The sequence below is a fragment of the Chiloscyllium punctatum genome, chromosome 49, assembly GCF_047496795.1.
Source record: "Chiloscyllium punctatum isolate Juve2018m chromosome 49, sChiPun1.3, whole genome shotgun sequence".
In the NCBI taxonomy this organism is placed as follows: domain Eukaryota; kingdom Metazoa; phylum Chordata; class Chondrichthyes; order Orectolobiformes; family Hemiscylliidae; genus Chiloscyllium; species Chiloscyllium punctatum.
In genome coordinates, this window is record NC_092787.1 from 15,474,498 (window position 1) to 15,496,378 (window position 21,881).

General features: G+C 38.0%; 1 protein-coding gene across 1 annotated transcript in view; it reads right to left on the reverse strand.

The window, feature by feature from the left end:
* Positions 1–21,881, reverse strand: part of c5 (complement component 5) — a 128,486-nt gene that overhangs the window by 103,687 nt on the left and 2,918 nt on the right. The window contains exons 3-8 of the mRNA XM_072566111.1: positions 15,862–16,024; positions 14,953–15,023; positions 14,552–14,643; positions 12,544–12,626; positions 9,096–9,186; positions 236–344 (exon numbers count right to left, since the gene is read on the reverse strand). Of these exons, the coding sequence (XP_072422212.1) occupies positions 236–344; positions 9,096–9,186; positions 12,544–12,626; positions 14,552–14,643; positions 14,953–15,023; positions 15,862–16,024 (609 nt within the window). The remainder of the gene's footprint in view (positions 1–235; positions 345–9,095; positions 9,187–12,543; positions 12,627–14,551; positions 14,644–14,952; positions 15,024–15,861; positions 16,025–21,881) is intronic.

A 21,881-nucleotide genomic window follows, 5' to 3' on the forward strand; every position in this document is an offset into this window, starting at 1 on the left:
GGATCAACAATAACTGCTGAATATTCTTGGATATTCAGTTCCCAAACTGGGTTAACCTGTAGCTACATCTCCATAATGGAAATTAAATCATACCCATTTACTCCTATTCATTCATTCAAGTCATTAACCATTTATGAATGCAATATGATTCATAAGCTTCACAAAGCTGAAGCTAGAAATCCAAAACTGAGGCAGGATAACTTAAATCCTAATCATTATTTATGTTTTATCTTACCCTAAGGGTTTGGGCTGCATGTGGCATTAAATATTTTGTACCATCTTTATCCAGGATTCCAAAACGTACAAAGACGTATGCTGATGTAATTGTTTTTTTATAAAAATGCCTGCAAATTTATGAAAGAAATGTAAGATAAACTGGAGTGAAATAACACAAATTTTAAAATAAAAATAATTTTCTAGATTTTGATCACAAGAAATAGTCTACTCTGCACTCACACAGATTTAATGTATAAGGGACAGATTTACACTGATATAATTGAATTGGCTTTGAATTTCTACATGTACCATGGGTTGGTTAGCTCAGTTGGCTGGATGGCTGATTTCTGATACGGAGTGACACCAACATTCCCATACCAGCTGAAGTTACATGGCAGTTCCTCATTTTCAACTCTCCCCTCGCCTGAGGTGTGTGACCCTCAGGTTGACCACCACCAGTCATCTCTCCCTAATAAGTGGGCAGCCCTATGACCATCTGGATCTATTTATTTACTGTAAGTACAACAATAATAAAAGAAACGCTACATGAACTAGAAAATTATGGCATACCTACTATGTATGATAATAACATAGGAATTCTCAAATGGTGATCCACAAAGTTTCATTTGTAAATGTAAAGTTCCATTTATGAATCCTTGTCTCTCGGTGACTCCAGGAAACATCTTTTTCTAAGAATTTACTAAACTTCCATATTTCCTTCAGTGACTTTTCTCTAACGACCAAAAGCAGTCCCATCTAACCTGCTCAGATTTTTCAAAACAAACTCTTCCCCTGCAGAACATCACTGAACAGTGGTCTTTTATTTACAACAATTTGGTAGTTTCATAGGGTTCGATTTAATGACATTGGCAGTGGGCCAATCGAACCCGTTGCAACTATTCCCGATACTACAAGCCAATCAAAGAGCTATGAGTTGGCACAAGGCTTCCTGTGACCTAAATAACACATGTCCAATCTTTAAGAACTACTCAGCAATTGAACACTGTAGCTCTTCAGCATGAGAAATATTATTTACTCAGGTGGAGATTTAAATTCCATCCATGGTCACCATTTCTGATACTAGCTTCTTATTTCAGATTTATTAACTTATTTGAACACTGTAGTTTTTCAGCCGGCAAGGTTTGAATTCATGACCTGGAATTCATGTGATCTCACAAAAACTTAACCAGCACATTTTTGCACATTTCAAAACACATTGCTGAACCATGTGAGACTTTGCTTGGGTCTTTTCACATAATAGTCAGGTTCACTTTGTAAGCCATGATGGAATGCAAAAGGAATGATGGTGCAGAAGTGGACCTAGTAAAAAGCTCATCTTAGTTCTCCAATACAGCAGCTCACATCCCAAAGTAATTTATGGACCTCTAAAATTTCACTTACCACCCTTTGTTAGCTCTCTCATCACCCTATGCCCCCTCAGATCTTCTATGTCAACTTCTATGTATCTGCTTTAGCCATATAACATGCACACAGTGCACAGTAATATGGAGTCATGCAATAGCAAAAACATTATTTTAACTTCATCAAGAAAATGTAAACTTATAACAAGCTAATGAAAACCTGAAGTCAAACACACCATCATTGACACTGGAAAAATACATCACAAGCAAAACAAAAATCTAGTCCTTTAGGTACCTATTCTGTTTATAAACAAACAAGAAAGCACAATAAAGACATAATCTGTTAGTAGAGCTTCTTAAATGTTTCAGTTTTCTTGCTTTGATAGATCCCCAGATGAGCTGAAGTTTTTGAAGCATAAGCAAATATTCATAATGGCTCCAGCTGCCATAATAAAAGTTTCCAATTACACTGAAAGCTCAGACTGGTATCCTATTTCCATTTCAAAGAGAGTGCCTGTCAACCAATGCAGGGAAGAAGGTGCAAAGATTTATTTTAATGTTCAAAACCAGTATTCTTTTTAACTGCTAGAGCAACACATAATCTAATAGAGATATCTGAAAATGTCAAAACATTTCACAATTTTCAGCGTATTCTTGGCCCCTTGACAGGCTTTCTCCCAATGGTCAGTACCAAACAAGCATATAAGAAAACTGTTCAGGAGGAAATACAATTTTCTTGTAGTCCTTATAATGGAGACCTGAGCAGTGGAAGAGGTATGTGTTTAGTTTGCACCTGATGCATTTCCAAAGGCTGTCCAAAAACAGAATGAGGTTGGGAAGGCAAAATAAAATAGTTTCTCTTGCAAAATTAGTTCAGCAATCATCTTCAGCTGCTTTATCAATGAGCTTCCCTCCATTATAAGGTTAGCAATGGCCCTGTTGTGGTGCAGAGGTATTGTCCCTACCCTTAGACCAGAAGGACCAAGTTCAAGTCCCACCTGCTCCATAGGTGTGTAATAACATTTCTGAACAGGTTGATTAGAAATATACATTAATTTTTAAACAACATTTAAAATTTGTAAGATTAGAAATGGGGATGCTTGCTGATAATAGCAAAATATCAATACTATTTGTATCTCAGATAATGAAGTGGTCTGTGTTCACATGATTTCTGATGAAGGGCTTTTGTCCAAAACATTGACTTTCTTGCTCCTCAAATGCTGCCTGACCTGCTGTGATTTCCAGTATCACACTCTCAACTCTGATCTCCAACATTTGCAGTATTCACTTTCGCCCTGTGTTCACATGTAGTATGATGTGGGCAAAATTTAAGCTTATAGAACATAGAACATAGAACATTACAGCGCAGTACAGGCCCTTCAGCCCTCGATGTTGTGCGCCCTGTCATACTAATCTGAAGCCCATCCCACCTACACTATTCCATGTACGTCCATATGCCTGTCCAATGATGACTTAAATGCACTTAAATTTGGCGAATCTACTACTGTTGCAGGCAAAGCATTCCATACCCTTACTACTCTCTGAGTAAAAAAACTAACTCTGACATTTGTCTTATACCTATCTCCCCTCACTTTAAAGTTGTGTCCCCTCATGTTTGCCATCCCCATACTTGGAAAAAGGCTCTCCCTGTCCACCCTATCTAACCCTCTGATTATCTTGTATGTCTCTATTCAGTACCTCTCAACTTTCTTCTCTCTAACGAGAACAGCCTCAAGGCCCTCAGCCTTTCCTCATAAGACATTCCTTCCATACCAGGCAACATCGTAGTAAATCTCCTCTGCACCCTTTCCAAAACTTCCACATCCTACTTATAATGTGGAGACCAGAACTGTGCACAATACTGCAAGTGTGGCCGTACCAGAGCTTTGTACAACTGCAGCATAACCTCCTGGTTCCGGAACTCAATCTTTCTATTAGTAAAGGCCAAAACGCTGTATGCCTTCTTAACAACCCTGTCAACCTGGGTGGCAACTTTCAGGGATCTGTGTACATGGACACTGAGATCTCTCTATTCATCTGCATTCCCAAGAATCCTACCATTAGTCAAGTACTTTGCATTCTGATTACTCCGTCCAAAGTGTATCACATCACACTTGTCCACATTAAACTCTATTTGCCACCTCTCAGCCCAGCTCTGCATCCGATCTATGTCTCTCTTCAACCTACTACATCCTTTGTCACTATCCACAACTCCACCGACCTTAGTGTCATCCGCAAATTTACTAATCCACCCTTCTAAGCCCTCATCCAGGTCATTTATAAAAATGATGAAAAGCAGTGGACCCAAAACCGACCCTTGCGGTACGCCACTAGTAACTGGACACCAAAATGAACATGTTCCATCAACTACAACCCTCTGATTTCTTTCAGCAAGCCAATTAATGATCCAAACTGCAATGTCCCCCACAATCCCATTCCTCCGCATTTTGTATAATAGCCTACTGTGGGGGACCTTATCGAATGCCTTGCTGAAATCCAAATACACCACATCAACCGGTTTACTCTCAACTCCCTGTTTGGTCACTTTGTCAAAAAAGTCAATAAGATTCGTTAGGCACGACCTACTCTTCACAAAACCGTGCTGATTGTCCGTGATCAGATTATTCTTTTCTAGATGGTTTTAAATCCTATCTCTTATAACCTGAAGAAGGGCTCATGCATGAAACGTCGATTCTCCTGCTCCTTGGATGCTGCCTGACCTGCTGCGCTTTTCCAGCAACACATTTTCAGCTCTGATCTCCAGCATCTGCAGTCCTCACTTTCTCCTCTTATAACCTTTTCCAACACTTTACCAACAACTGAAGTGAGACTCACTGGTCTGTAATTACCAGGGTTGTCTCTACCACCCTTTTTGAACAAGGAAACCACATTTGCTATCTTCCAGTCCTCAGGCACTATTCCTGTAGACAATGATGATTTGAAGATCAATGCCAAAGACTCAGCAATCTCTTGCCTTGCTTCCCAGAGGATCCTAGGATAGATCCCATCCGGCCCAGTGGACTTGTCTATTTTCAACTCTGCAGTATTTCTAATACCTCTTCCTTGTGAACCTCAATCTCTTCTAATCTAGACGCAATAATCTCTGTATCTTCCTCACCAACATTTTCATTTCTATAGTGAACACTGTCAAAAAATATTTATTTAGTGCTTCTCCCATCTCCTCTGACTCCACACACAACTTCCCACTATTATCCTTGATTGGCCCTAATTTAACTCTCATCATTCTTTTATTCCTGACATACCTATGGAAAGCCTTAGGGTTTACCCTGATCCTATCCGCCAACAACTTCTCATGTCTCCTCCTGGCTCTTCTGAGATCGCTTTTTAGATCTTTCCTGACTTCCTTGTAACCCTCAAGCGCCCTAACTGTGTTTTCACATTTTGTCCTAACATAAGCCTTCTTCTTCTTCTTGACCAAGGATTCCACTTCCTTAGTAAACCACGGCTCACACATTCTATATCTTCCTCCCTGCCTGACAGGTACATACTTATCTAGGACACACAGGAGCTTTCCCTTGAATAAGCTCCACATTTTTAATGTACTCATCTCCTGCAGTTTCCTTCGCCATTCTACGCTTCCTAATTCTTTCCTAATTGCATCGTAATTTCCCTTCCCCCTGCTGTAACTCTTGCTCGGTGGATATACCTATCCCTTTCCATCACTAAAATAAACCTGACAGAATTGTGATCACTGTCTCGAAAGTACTCACCTACTTCCAAATCTAACACCTGGCCAGACTCGTTACCCAGTACTAAATCTAAAGTGGCTTTGCCCCTTGTAGGCCTGTCTACATACTGTGTAAGGAAGCCCTCCTGCACACCCTGGACAAAAACTGACCCATCTATAGTACTCATACTGTAGTGATCCCAGTCAATAGTTGGATAGTTGAAGTCCCCCATGACAACTACCCTGCCTCTCTCACTCCTATTGAGAATCATCTTTACTATCCTTTCCTCTACATCTCTGGGACTATTCGGAGGCCTATAGCAAACTCCCAGCATGGTGACTTCTCCTTTCCTGTTTCTAACCTCAGCCCATACTACCTCAGTTAACGAGTCCCCAAACATCCTTTCTGCAACTGTAATATTGTCCCTGATCAACAATGCCACACCTCCCTTCTTTTACCATCTTCTCTGTTCTTACTGAAACATCTGAATCCCGGAACCTGCAACAGCTATTCCTGTTCCTGTTCTATCCATGTCTCCGTAATGGCCACAACATCGAAGTCCCAGGTACCAACCCACGCTGCCAGTTCACCCACTTTATTTCGGATGTTCCTCGCGTTGAAGTACACACACTTCAAACCAGGTTTTCGTTTGCCAGTGTCAGATACTTGATTTTGGACTGAAATGGTAAATGACATTCATGCAATTTACATACAAGCAATGATGATCTTCAACAAGAAAGAACACAACCATTACCACTTGATATTCAAAGGCATTGCTATTGCTGAATCACTCATCATCAACATCTTGAGAGTTACCAATCATCACACACTGAAATAGACCAGCCATATACAGACTGTGACAACAAGTCAGTAGCTGGACATACTGTGGCAAGTAAAAGCCCATCCAACAAGGCATAAGTCAAGAGTATGATGGAATACTTTCTACTTGCCTGATGAGTACAGCTCTAACAAAAATCAAGGAGCTTGAAATCACAGAAGACAAAGCAACCTTTTTGACTGGCACCACATCCACAAACATTGATTCCCTCCACCACTGACACACAGTAGTAACAGTATACACATACCACCTACAAGATGCACTCCGGATATTAACTAAAGCTCCTTAGGCATCACCTTGCAAACACACCGCCACCACTATCTAGAAGGACAAGAGCAGCAGATTAACGGGAACACCACCAATTCCAAGTTCCCCTCCAAGCCACTCACCATTCTGCCTTGGAAATATACTGTTATTACTTCACTGTCATTAGGTCAAAATCCTAAAATTCTCTCCCTAACAGCATTGTGAGCATACCTACACTGAATGGACTGTGACAGTTCAAGTTTCTGAAGAGTAAATAGAGATGGGCAATAAATGCTGATACATCCAGCAAAGCCTACATCCACTGAATAAATAAAAAAGAATGTCAGATGTTGCAATATAAGCTCCAGCTTTGATACGGCATCTGCACAAATACCTTTGAATTAGTTTGCTTTTGCAGATACCTTTGAGTGTGTGGGTTGGACATAACTTTAACTAAAATCAAAGCTGATGTGCTATGACAACATAGTTGAAGTAATAATTGGCTATAAATCCCATTATACATGACATCTACATTTGTAATTGCTGCTATGTAATTGTGTTGATGAATATCAAATGATCTATTATTCCACATGCCACACTTGCTGTAATTATCCAGCATTTTCTGTTTTTATTTGATTGCTGAATCACTGGTTAAATGTATTGACTCAAAGGATTCTCCCATTTGACTCTTTGGCCTGTGTACAATTAATCCTCCTGAGGCAGTCACACTGTGTGCTTCTACAACATCTGATGGAAAGATAAAATAAGTTAACTAGAATTTCTAAGAGTGATTGTCACCCAGGTTCCCCTGCTGGAAAGTGTGAGCTTCTGGGTATTACACAGAGCAGAATCTGGCTAGCCATGTCGGAAGTGATTACTGCATTGTTTTCATTGGAAATTCTGATCTCCCTACATACAACTTAGAATGGCACAAATGAAAACCAAGTACTAAGCCTGGAAATGCATTGATTATTATATATGATGTTACAATAATAGACCATAGCCCCAGATTACTTACTGACATACTGAACTACACCTGTACAGTGTCAGGAAAGCCAGACAGATTTAGAAGGAGGAGATGAATCCCCATCTCAGCAGAAATCCATCTCCTGTGAATTGTGTCCCAAGCTGCAGAAATGCTAATATAACCTTTGAAAAATATACAAAAAAAGGATTAAAAACCAGCTGTATCCCTTGGTCTGTGTGAGTTAGTGGGTTGATGTGCTAGTGTGGACCAGGGTGCTGTGAAAGTCACATCTTAACAGCAACTGTTAAACACCTCTCAAGTGCAGGTAAAAAAAAATTAGCTCTCACTCTCTTGCTCTGAGTCCTGGAGTCTATGCAAACTAATGAAGTTACCATTGCAAAGAAACTAATACAAATGCCTGTCAGATAACTTCAGAGTCAAAAATCTTTAAATCTTCTGTTTCACTGACAACATCAACATTACTGATATCAACCAACTTAATAGGTGCAGTATTCCACCATCTCTGCATCCTAGAACCCAGAGTCTGATTCATGTATCTTTTTAACTCTTCTATTTTTTTCTCAATTCACATTTCTAATCTGTGTGCATGCTTGTCATATTTTATTATCTGTAACCATGTTTAGTAACTAATCAACTCACACTCTCTTCAGCTCAAGAGCCTGCTGAATTTGGCTCCTTTAAATGTAGAAATAAGATTAAGTCGAGAAAAGGTATCCACAGGGGAAGGGATCCTTTTTTAAGTTAATCTTCAACTGAGAGGCTTGAATTAAGAAGAGATGAAAGTTCACCTCTCCTCGCCCAGGAATGTAAAGGACTTGTAATGAATTGGGGACCAATTATAATAGCAAGTCTGCTCTTGAAAGATACCACCAGGCCTTGGTAAAAATGTTGTTCAGCAACAGAAATAATTTTTTTGTGGCCTCAGTAAAGCAACTAAAATACTCAAGAATTTTTTAATAATATAACTACCTTTGGAGAAAAAAATACTTATTTCGTGTTATGAGGTTTAATGAAGTTTCTAAAACGTTGGGGTTTGGCTCAGGTGCAGAAAAGTTGAGAATCCTTGCAATAACATCACCTTCTTATGAAATACTTGGATTTTCATCTGATAAAATTGTACTGCAATTATCAATATAATGTAGTGAAACTCATTCCTGAAAACAAAACACCTGTTTTGTAGTAACACATTACTGTAATAGTCACTACAAAAACTAACTTATCCTTTTGAATATGCAGCCATTTTTCTATTCTTAATCACAATTTAGTATTTTTTTAATGTTTATAAAAGTATTTTGAAAATTATTTTTGAGTTACTATATCTCCAGAGGAAAACATGAGTAAAACACATCAATACACGGAAATAATCATACTGGAGCTCCATGTTCAGATATACCAGACTGTACACCACTCACTAGTTTTACTGGTTTGACTTTCTGGTTCAACACAAATTTACAATCTAACTGAATAATTCCCATGTAAATAGGTTTAAAATCACATATTGCAGTCACAAGTTCCAATTCAAAACCATTTTTACACAATAGTTACTACCACATATGTATTACATGAAATAGATTCATGACAACATATTAACAGCATCATTAGCAAAGAATTAATATGTTCTTCATATGAGCCTGTCCCATTTTCTAAACTTTTTGAAGTGCTATAACCACCTTAAATAATTGATTACTTTACATAAAAGTTATCAATTAAATTAAATATAATTATAAAGGACAGAGAAAATACCAATCAATAATTACCTTGCTGTTATAGTTATTGTAAATCGTTCAAATTCTTTAAACGAAATGTAGTTTTTTTCTGGTTTGATAGCAATCTGAAAGGTGGGTAACACTGAAAAAATATAAGTTTTCTGTCAAAACATGTTCTGGTTGGATTACATACCCCTTCAACCATAAACTCCTTTTACTTGTTTATTGATATTTCTAGCTATTTGGTTGATTAGGTTGGACTTTTAGATTGTTTCTTTAAGCATCCTTTAATATTGTAAATATGATATATAATTTAGTAGATTAACAATAATTAGAATTAAGAACTATCCTAATTTTGGTAAAATTTTGACAAATATACACTTTATTTCTGTTCTTAAATAGCACAATTCAATTTAAAATAAGAATCAAAATATTTAATTTACTTTAAATCATTGGACCGATCACTAATCAACTTAATTATTGCTTGCACACAATCAAACTCTTATTGGTTTCCTTAAATTTTCCCTTTATTCAACATAATGATTCAACAATATGCCCTGTTCAACATAAAGCAATTATTTTCAGTACCCTTGATTTTAAGTGAAGATATTGAGTAAGCTGTCAATGTTCATCATTATATGCCTTTCCTGCACATGCATTACCACAAACTGCTCTTGAGATCACTTCCATCATATTCAAACTTCCCTTTGTTTCGTGTTGGAAAACTGACTGTAGTCCCAATTCATCCTATAAATATTCTTTCCCTTTGATTTCACACTGCCATTTGTGTGCCATTCAGTGAAATGTTTACTGCTGAAAATGTGTTGCTGGAAAAGCGCAGCAGGTCAGGCAGCATCCAAGGAACAGGAGAATCGACGTTTCAGGCATCAGCCCTTTTCCAACAACACATTTTCAGCTCTGATCTCCAGCATCTGCAGTCCTCACTTTCTCCTCAGTGAAATGTTTACCCCTGTTTGACTCATTAACTGCTTTTGCAGTGCTCCCCACCATCACATGTTGACTGTGTCTCCTGCTGTGCTAAAAAAAGCTAAACTGCAGAAGGTAGCAGTAACTCCGTGCTAAATCCAATGCAATGCGAAGCTGACAGAGGCCAACAGCCTATAAGAAAACATTAAAGTGAGTGAGCGCTAAGAAAGCAAGCAAAGAGCCATAAGATGTACATGTCCATGTTAGCACTAAAGCATCCTGTGTAGGTACATGCGATGCATTGTTGTCCCTGCTTGTAGAGTATCTGGCAAAAGTATGCAAAGTGTTAGGAGTCTTTTAGTTTAAAAGACAAGTGTTGAAGGCCTGAAGTGGTGTCTGAATTGATCTGGGAGCATGATGACATAGTGAGTTGGTGTTTGCTAATGTGAGGTTCTGCGGGTGATGCATCTCGGAAGATGGTGACCATGGACCATTTAGGCATGGTTGGCAAAAAAACAATTGCATAATTGCCAGAACAGGCATTTGGCAGATGTAGTAACCAAGTACACACTTTGTTCCACCAGCTGAGTTTTTTGGTTTCGGAGATAAGAATTGCAACAGGCTTTAATGAGATGCAAATGAGTGAAAATAAAGTAGTCGCCAGTCAAGAGTGAGATCCTGATTTTGCTATTTAAGGCTTGAAGTGAAAATCAAGAAAATTTTACTTGACCTTGTGAATATTTTAATTTTTTGCCCTATCTTTTGTCCTATACTTCCACCACACCAAGGAGGAGAATTTCTGTCCACAATTCTTCCTAAATTGAAGCAGTAAGTGCTGAACCTACTCAACAGATCTCACAGAACGTTGATGAATGCGAAACATTAATTTTGTTTCTCTCTCTGCAGCTGCTATCAATCCGAGTATTTCCAGCATGTCATGTTTTGTTTCAGAATTCTAGCATCCACAGTACTTTTCTTTTGGTCTCTTCCTTCTCAGAGTCAACTAAGGTGATGAGATGGAATTGGTGAGAGAAGTTGAGATGATAAGCATCACTCCACCTGTATGTTGTAACTCTTATATAGTTCTGGATGCCACAATGTAGGAAGGATGTGAACATATTGGAGAGACCACAAAAGTGGTTTACAAGAGTGGATCCAGGCAGGAGGAACTTCATTTATGAGGACAGATTGAAGAAGTTGAGATTCTTCTCCTTGGAGAGCTGAAGACCAAAAAGAGATCTGATAGAGATTTTCAAAATCATGATTGAGCTGAATAGATCAGAAGAAATTGTTCCCACTCGAACAAGAAGAAGAGGGAGTAGATTTAAAGTAACCTGCAAAAGAGCTAAAGGTGAAGAGAGGAAAATCTTTTCTCTCAGCGAGTAGTTAGAAAATGGAATGCAACAAAGCTCAGCAAGTCTGGGCGGTATCTGTGAAGAAAAATCAAAGTTAACGTTTCGGGTCCAATGACCCTTTTAACTCGGATTTCTCTCCACAGATGCTGCCATCCCTGCTGAGCTTTTCCTGCAACTTCTATTTTTATTTCTGATTTACAGCATCTGCAGTTCTTTTGGTTTTTATTTAGAAAATGGAATGCACAGCCTGGAAAGGTGATGGAGTTAGATTCAATCCAAGCATTCATGAGATCATTGGAATTTATTTGGATAAAAATAATATGCAAAAAACTAGGAGATGGACCATTGGTAATAATGCTCATTTCACAAGCTGGTGCAGGTACAATGGGCAAAATGGCCTACTTCTGCATCACAGACTTCCATGACTCTGTACATTAAAGTATATTAGCTCAAAACACATTTCCTTAAAGTATTATTGACATATCCAAACTATCATTACAGAATTATGCAATCAATTTTTAAACATGCAAGAAAATTTGATCTATTTAATTCAAAATTAATGAGGAATTAATCTGCAACTATCATTAACTTATTAGTGGTTAATACCATTATTTGGTAATGAGATGTTGAATAACCCATACTCTTCGCATTAAAACAGAAAAAGTAGCTTGAACTTGTTGATTTAAAAAGAAGCGATTGTTTCCCTAGTTGCTAACATTTTTGTTCCTTCACATTTTGACTTTCCTGATTAGTGAACACATTCCTCTTCAGTTTAAATATATTCTTGCTTTTATCTATTGCTAAGGATCTTTAGAAAGATTTGCCATGTGGCATTATATAATCTGACAAGAAGAATGTTTTTCTTCCAAGCAACAATCAGAGTGTAATTCAGTCAAAGAGAATGCCTTATTTTTCAATAAAATACAATGTCAAATGAACAGGAAATATTTTCTAAGTTCTGGTAAATCCCTCTGCAGGTGTAGTAACCATTCTATGATCTAATAACATCTCTCTAAATGAAACCACACTTTTCAAAGATTAAAGTTTGATGATCTCAGTGAACACATAAAATGTGTATCGATGGACTGTTACAACTTAAAGCGGTTCTTTAGTGCAAAATCAACTTTCCTGTTGAGGCTTTTTGCAAATTAAAAATAATTCAGAGAATTCATACTCATTTCGCCTAGCTAATGTTAGAATTTTAAGTACTGATCTACCATATTCTTTGATCTCGAATTGTGTTGAAGTAGATGTTGAGAAGTCATTTTTGTATACAGCTTCTATTTTCCACAAACCATACCTGAAAAGAAAAATCAGTGCAATTTAAATTAAACAGTATTCTTAATTCATCTGAGCTCTACATAAGTGGTTGTGTTTTGCAAATACATTTCAGATTATCTGTTAGACAATTATATAATGGACATACCATTTCTGCTCTGCTGCTGAGGACTAAGAAACACAAGTTTAAATTATGAGCATCAAAGAAATACATGAAATATAGACAACTTATTTTAATATAATAGTGAAAAAAAGTAGATTATTTTATCAGCATGCATTGTGGAAAAGAAAATCATGATGGAATTAAAAGTATTGACTGAATTCCCATCAGGAAATGCATAGATAGGAAAATAATAAATAATCTGATGGATTTGGAAGGGTAGGTCAGATGCATTAAAATTTCTCTTGCTCAAAATATTATTATGTCACTGTGATCTAGATTTTTATTCAACACAAATTTAAATTATGTTGCCAATCAAATTAGCTTCTTGGTGATAAAGAGGAGAATTGTAAGTTATTTGGGGTGTCTGATAGCCCAAACCATTAGGCAAGAAAATTCTAAAAAATAACAGTGAGGACATTTAAAATGTGAGTTGGGAGGGGTGATATTGGTGGCCTGCTCAGAACCATAGTCTATTAAGTGAAAAAAAGGGAAATGAATTCCCAAACAATTTTTTTCACGTTTCTTAAATAAACAATTTAATTCAAATGTAATTTAGACATGTACTTCTGAGGCTTCATAAGGCTCTGCTCAGACTTCATTCAGAGTATTGTGAGCAATTTTTGACCCCTTACTTCAGGAAAGATGTATTGGCCCTGGAGAGGGTCCAGAGGAGGTACACAAGAATGATCCCAGGAATGAAAGGCTTAACATATGAGGAACATTTGAGGACGCTGGGTCTGTACTCAGTGGAGTTTGAAGGATGAGGGGGCATGGGGCATCTGATTGAAGCTTACAGAATACTGAACGGCCTGGACAGAGTGGACATTGGGAAGATGTTTCCATTGGCAGGAAAGACGAGGATTCAAGGGCACACCCTTAGAGTAAAGGGAAGACCCTTTAGAATGGAGATAAGGAGAAACTTCTTTAGCAATAGAATGGTGAATCTGTGGCATTCATTGTCAATGAAGGCTGTGGAGGCCAGGTCATTGAGTACATTTAAAACAGAGATAGATAAGATCGCGATTGTCAAGAGGATCAAAGGTTAAGAAGAGAAAGTGGGAAAATGAAGTTGAAAAACCTTTCAACCATGATTGAATGGTGCAGCAGACTTGATGGGCTGATTGGCCTAATTTCTGCTCCTATGTCTTATGGTCTTTTAGTCTCAAAATTTATTTTTTCTAATTGTTCTAAAGTTATGAAAGCTAAGCAAAGGAAATATCCAATGAAATTTACAAATGCATGGAAACAAGAACAAAAATGCACACCTTCCAAATGAAGTAATTTTGCAAAGAGCAAATTAAGAATTATAGATCTTATGCAAGTTTTTCAATGCATATTTGATGTAAGTTTTTTTGGTATATAGTAAATGCTAAGTTTTTTTTGTTAAGTTGGAACTTGTTTCTGTTTATCTGGTTCAGGGATGTTACAGTGGAGAATCTTTGGCCTGTGGCATACATCAACCATTCAGATTAACTGCACTGTTTCTGAGAAATCACATAAAGTTTATTCAACTTTGCACCATTAATGCAATTTTACTTCAATTATAGAGCAGCACCTTCATGACATTGTATTCAAAGTAACAAAATTGGAATTTAAAATTTACCTGGCCCTGTAAACCATGCATGCCATGGTAGAAGTGTAATTGGTCTTTCAGGTTCATATGAAAGAATCCTGAGACTTGTTTAAAATCAGCAGTTTACTAGTAGAATTTCCAAAAAGTATAAATGTGTACCTTCTTTGTGTTTATCAAAGCACTAACAATAAAAATTTACATAACAATTTACTTAGGATTAGATGGAATCTTGAAGTCAGGTGCTGAGATTATTCCAGTAATATCTTCATATTCAGCGTAATCTACTTTAACTCCCTCTGGATCCTTATTAGCAAAACAAACATAATTGTTTTAATTTACTTTTCTTCATCAAGGTTTAGATACTTCTTCATAAGTATTTATTAATAACAACTTTAAAATAAAGTATTTATGAAAGAGATTTTCAACACACATGCTGCATATGAAGTGATCGTTTCTGCAATTATGCCTAAAGTTGTCAGCTTTACACTTATTTGAATGTCAGATTTCTGCTGCTGTTATGTTACATTTTGGCATAAAAATTCATGATTTATAACTATAACACTTTAACTGAACCTCAATATATTAATCATTCTCTAAATTTAAGGAACTCACCTGAAAAGTGATAGCAACTGGTCTTCTGGCTGGTTTCATTTCTTCATTCAGTGAATAAATTCGAAATTTCACTATGTAAATAGAGCAATAAATCATTTGAATGAAGCTAAAAGTAATGCAGTTTTCAAGTTTAACAGTTACTTTCTGCTATTTATTTTTCTTTAGTTTCACTGGCAAGATTCTTTACTCTCCCTTTTCTATGCTTATCCTAAGCTCCCTGAAATTGAGCTAGAGAAACAATTCCAAAAATAACAGTCCACGAGGCTGGCAATCACACTGGCATTGCACCCACTGGTGACTTTCCAGAGTGAATCTTCTAAAATATGAAAGACTTAACAACAATCTAGGTCTGTTCAATATATCATCTCAGCTGCATGACACTGTAATCTTTTACTTTAGGTTCCGTGACTTATGGTCCTACTCCACAACTACCTGATGAAGGAGCAGTCCTCTGAAAGCTAATGCTTCCAAATAAACCTTTTGGAGTATAATCTGGTGTTGGGTGATTTTTAACCTTTTCCAAAGTGAGCCCACTTACTCTACATGGGGCGTCAGATACTGTACCACTAAGGACAAATCTTTGACATCCTTCTTCTATATGGAACTGGAAAAATGGTGCCTCATTATCTTTTCTTTTGGGCATATTTCTCTTGCACGTAATACCATTTTACCTGCTCCCCTTGAATCTCCACCTATGTACACCCATCCAAGATAATGTACACAATATCCATCCTAAAAGGTTGTTATAGAGGGGACAAAGAGAAAAGGTTATCACATATAAAACGAGGGAGGATTTTACTGTGGATAACGAACATAACAAATTAAAGCATGAGGTTCAGTTGAGAATGTGACTTATATCTAATTGAGGGGAGAACTCTGTAGTTGGAAAATTAAGATTAAGACTCATACCTGATTGATCAGGTGTATAAACAGGTTTGTCAGTCTGGATAAAGAGTAATCCGTTATGGTAAGTCACTGGCACTTTTTCCTCTTGATTAAAGTCTGCAGAAAGTGCTCTTAAGTACACATATTGTTGTTCATTTTTCTTTCTAGGTAAATCTTTTGGTGAGATCTATATAAAATAAAACCACATTTATTTTTTACTTTTGATAATGCACAACTAATGCTTTTGACATTTGTATGATGTGACTGCACTTCAAAATTTGATTATTGGATTTTCCAATACTTCACATAAATGAAAGGTTCAATCATTTAAAGAGTTTAATGCATAAAGAAGTTCAGTTCCAAACTTAATTTTTCCTTTGTGATTTCAGTTTTGTATCTTCAAACTTTCAGACTTATTAGGAGTCAAAAACCAAGAAACATTGAATTTTTCTGCATTTTTACCCTACAATCATTTGTTATATTTGTTTGAGTAATAGCCCACAGTTGTATAAAGGTCAATGGCTATAAACATCCTCAATTTTTAATATACTGTAATTTGTTACTAATTAAAATATTACCTGTGAGTTATGCATCAAAACAGCGCTTATGTGATTTCTGATAGTGCAGCCTTTTTCTTTTCTTCATTGACCCTTACAGCATTCAAACCACAGGCTCAGCTGACATTGGGTTGTTTTTGTTGAAATAATAATAAGGAATAGGTTCAATTTCAATGCCATAATGGAATTTTGATGAGAGCACCTTGTGAGCTTATCATTATGTTCACCTAACATCTGATGAGTGCAGCAAAAGCAGACAAATCTGGAACTGAGTGCCACGCTACCTGAAAGCTCCTTATCTAGTTTAAACTTTATGGCATTGAGAAAAAGAAAGAATCTTCATTAACTCATTAAACACTGGCATGGTATACAGAATCAAAGATAAATTCCACAGTTTAGGACTGTTCATGGACATATACCTAAAATGTTGTATATTCGAAATGTAGTGACAGAAGAGTTACTGAGATGAGTACCCAAAAATGAAAGCACAGCTGCGAGCTGCTACTGAAAAACGCAAATAAACAAATGAAGATATTGCTTAAGAGAAAATGGCTGCTACTGTTTCTTTGCCAGCTCTACTTCAAATTGCAGGGGATGTGAGAGACAACTGGCAATTTTCCCATGTCCTTTGGTAGCAATAGTTATGGACTTGTTGAACAGGAACACATTAATATTCTTTATCACTTCTGGGAAGAACTTGTTTCAAAATGTATTCTCCCCTAAACCTCTTGGAAGAACAGAAAGAATACAAGATAGAAATTTCAAAAGTGTCGACAAAGGCTCACTTTTAGCCCCAAGTAAACATCACATTTGAATAGTATATACTTAATACTAGGGAACAATGTGAAAAAGAATCCATAGATCAATACAATTGATCCAACTTGTCAAAAACTGTGAATTTGTGCAATTAAAGTGTGAGCTAATTAGAGACAGGATAGTATCTTCTCTTGCCTGAGGTACAGTGACCCTCTGGTTAAACTCACCACCCATCATCTCTCTGATCAACACTATGGTTCTCTGGCATTATGGTGACTTTTAGGTATAACTGATACAAAAGTTAAAGGTTAAAGCATACCTATTGAGAAAAGACAGACTTACACTTGGGAGAGCAATTGACCTTGAATCCAAAGGGTTTTTACAAATATTAAGGACAAAAGGGTAACTAGGGAGAGAATAGGGCCCCTCAAAGATCAGCAAGGCAGCCTTTGTGTGGAGCTGCAGAAAATGGGGGAGATACTAAATGAATATTTTGCATCAGTATTTACTGTGGAAAAGGATATGGAAGATATAGACTGTAGGGAAATAGATGGTGACATCTTGCAAAATGTCCAGATTACAGAGGACGAAGTGCTGGATGTCTTGAAACGGGTAAAGGTAGATAAATCCCCAGGACCTGATCAGGTGTACCCGAGAACTCTGTGGGAAGCTAGAGAAGTGATTGCTGGGCATCTTGCTGAGATATTTGTATCATCAATAGTCACAGGTGAAGTGCCGGAAGACTGGAGGTTGGCAAACGTGGTGCCACTTTTTAAGAAGGGTGGTAAAGACAAGCCAGGGAACTATAGACCTGTGAGCCTGACCTCAGTGGTGGGCAAGTTGTTGGAGGGAATCCTGAGGGTCAGGATGTACATGTATTTGGAAAGGCAAGGACTGATTCGGGATAGTCAACATGGCTTTGTGTGTGGGAAATCATGTCTCACAAACTTGATTGAGTTTTTTGATGAAGTAACAAAGAAGATTGATGAGGGCAGAGCAGTAGATGTGATCTATATGGATTTCAGCAAGGCGTTCGACAAGGTTCCCCATGGGAGACTGATTAGCAAGGTTAGATCTCATGGAATACAGGGAGAAATAGCCTTTTGGATACAGAACTGGCTCAAAGGTAGAAGACAGAGGGTGGTGGTGGAGGGTTGTTTTTCAGACTGGAGGCCTGTGACCAGTGGAGTGCGACAAGGTGCTGGGCCCTCTACTTTTTGTCATTTACATAAATGATTTGGATACGAGCATAAGAGGTACAGTTAGTAAGTTTGCAAATGACACCAAAATTGGAGGTGTAGTGAACAGCGAAGAGGGTTACCTCAGATTACAACAGGATCTTGACTAGATGAGCCAATGGGCTGAGAAGTGGCAGATGGAGTTTAATTCAGCTAAATGCGAGGTGCTGCATTTTGGGAAAGCAAATCTTAGCAGGACTTATACACTTAATGGTAAGGTCCTAGGGAGTGTTGCTGAACAAAGAGACCTTGGAGTGCAGGTTCATAACTCCTTGAAAGTGGAGTCGCAGGTAGTTAGGATAGTGAACAAGGCGTTTGGTATGCTTTCCTTTATTGGTCAGAGTATTGAGTACAGACGTTGGGAGGTCATGTTGCGGATGTACAGGACATTGGTTAGGCCACTGTTGGAATATTGTGTGCAATTCTGATCGCCTTCCTATCCGAAAGATGTTGTGAAACTTGAAAGGGTTCAGAAAAGATTTCCAATGATGTTGCCAGGGTTGGAGGGTCTGAGCTACAGGGAGAGGCTGAACAGGCTGGGGCTGTTTTCACTGGAGCGTCGGAGGCTGAGGGGTGACCTTATAGAAGTTTACAAAATTATGAGGGGCATGGATAGGATAAATAGGCAAAGTCTTTTCCCTGGGGTTGGGGAGTCCAGAACTAGACGGCATAGGTTTAGGGTGAGCGGAGAAAGATATAAAAGAGACCTAAGGGGCAACCTTTTCACACAGAGGGTGGTACGTGTATGGAATGTGCTGCCAGAGGATGTGGTGGAGGCTGGTACAATTGCAACATTTAAGAGGCATTTGGATGGGTATATAATAGGAAGGTTTTGGAGGGATACGGGCCGGGTGCTGGCAGGTGGGACTAGATTGGGTTGGGATATCTGGTCGGCATGGATGGGTTGGACCGAAGGGTCTGTTTCCATGCTGTACATCTCTATGACTCTATGACTAAGTGCCAAGGTTGTGCCATGTCTTGCATACTCTTGGCACACCAACAGAATAATTAAGGACAAAGGCAGGATATAAATCTGCAGAACTATCCTGCCAGAGACAAGAAGGGGGTGTCCAGAGTGGAAAAAATAGTACTGTTGTTACAAAAAACTGAATCATTTTGCACACAAATGTATGGCAAAAAAAGGTCAACAAAAGTACAAATGGCAACTGGATAGATACTAACTGAAGATACTGATAAATGGTATACACCATACAACAAGTTAGTTTAGTTAAGTCAAGGCAACAGGTCATATTTGACTTGTGACTGTGGAATGTGGACTGCCGTGGGAACATCAGATCAATAGAAAGTGTTAGATAGACACTGGTACATCATGCAGCATTCACTAAAATCAACCAATGAGTGACGACAATGCCAATGCGGAAATTGATAATGAAGTCACCTTGCAATGTGATGTCAATGAATCAGGACTTGGAGCAACCCTAATGCAGCAAGATCAACCAGATGCATTCACAACTAGGGCTCTAGCATAGATAGATTGACATTATGCCCAGATTAAGACTGTGTGTACGCTATTGGTTTTACTTGGGAATGTTTCAATCAATACCTGATTGGAAAAGACAAAAATGACAATTGAGTCCAACCACTTCAAGGATGTTTTTGCTACTTTCTGCTCCAAAGTGTCTGCAAAATATATTATTCTGGTTGCAAAGAAATCATCTTGATTTCACAAACAGCGAAAACAGATGCATATTACAGACCTGCTTTCAAGAGCACCCCTTCCAATTAAGTGAAGGATTCAATACCAGAAAACAAAATCTTCCAGATTCAACTTGAAGCAGCAGGTCATGAAAGACCACAGGAAATAAGAGCAACAGTAGATCATTCTACCTTTTGAGGATGCTGCACCACACAGTATAATCATGGCTGATCATTGAACTCAGTACCCTTTCTTCCCATACCCTTTGACTCCTTTAGCCTGAAGAATTATATCTAACTCCTTTTTGAAAACATCCTGTACTTGAATCCTCTCACTATGAAGGCCAACATACCATCTGGTGTTTTCAGTGCCTTCTGCACCTGCATGCTTACTTTCAGTGACTGGTGTACAAGGACACCCACTTCTTGTAGTGGTTGGCACCACTGCCACACAGTGCTGGGGACCCGGGTTCGATCCCAGCCTCAGTGACTGTCTGTGTGGGGTTTTCATGTTCTCTCATGTCTGTGTTTTCACCAAATGCTCCAGTTTCCTCGCACAATCCAAAAAAGTGCAAGTTAGGCAGACTGGCCATGCTAAATTGTCCATAGTGTCCAGGGGTGTGTACGTTAGGTCTGTTAGCCATGGGAAATGTAAGGGGAATGGATCAAGGTGGGATGCTGTTTGGAGGGTCTGTGTGGACTTCTTGGGCCAAATAGCCTGTTGCTACACTTGGGGATTCTATGGCCCATGTCACTGGCTGCCAATCGAAAAAGTATCCATATATTCCTACTGTCTGCTTTCTGTCTCCCAACCAGTTCTCCATCCATGTCAGTACACTATCTCTAAACCCAGTTTTAATTTTATATCCTAATCTTTTAGAAAAAGAAGATACGTTGGACCTTATCAAAAACCTTCTGAAAGATCAAGTAAACAACATCCACTGGAACCCTTTATCAATTCTACGCGTAAACATCCTTGAAAAATTCTAGTAGATTTGTCAATCATGATTTCATTTTTTAAATCCATGCCAATTCTGTCTATCCTGTCACTGTTTTCTAAGTGCTCTACTTTTAAATCTTTCATAATGGACTCTAGTATTTTTTTCACTGCTGATGTCAGGCTAACCGACCTTTAATTTCTTGTTTTCTCTGTACCTCCTTTTTACTCAAGAGGTTACATTAGCAATGCTTCAATTCAGAGGAACTGGTGCAGAGTTTAAAGAATCTTGAAAGATGACCAGCAATGCATCCAGTCTTTCTTGGGTTATTTCCTTACGTAATCTGAGATGTAGACTATTGGATCCTGGGGATTTATCAGACTTTAATCCCATCAATTTCCCCAGTGCTATTTTCCTATTTATACTGATATGCATCAGTTCCTTCCTGTCACTAGATGACGTGTTCCCCATCATTTTTGGGACATTATTTGTCCTGCTTTGTGAAGACAGAACCAAAATGTGTATTTAATTTGTCCACCATCTCTTTGATCCCTATTATAACTTCCCTTGTTTCTGACTGTAATGGAGCTAATGTCTTCACAAATCTACTTCCCTTCAAAAACCAATAGAAACTTTTACAATTCATTTGTATGTTGCCCACAAGCTTACTCTCCTACTTTATTTTCCTCTTTTAATCAATCTGTTTGTCCTCCTTTGCTGAATTCTCAACTGGTCCCAATTTTCAAGTCAGCTGCTCTGTTTGGCCAATTTATATGTCTCTTCTGTGGATCGAATATCTTAATTCCCTTGTTAGCCATGGTTGGGCCTCCTTTCCAAATGTATTTTTATGCCAGACAGGAATGAACAATTGTTGCGAGTCATCCATATATTCTTTTAGT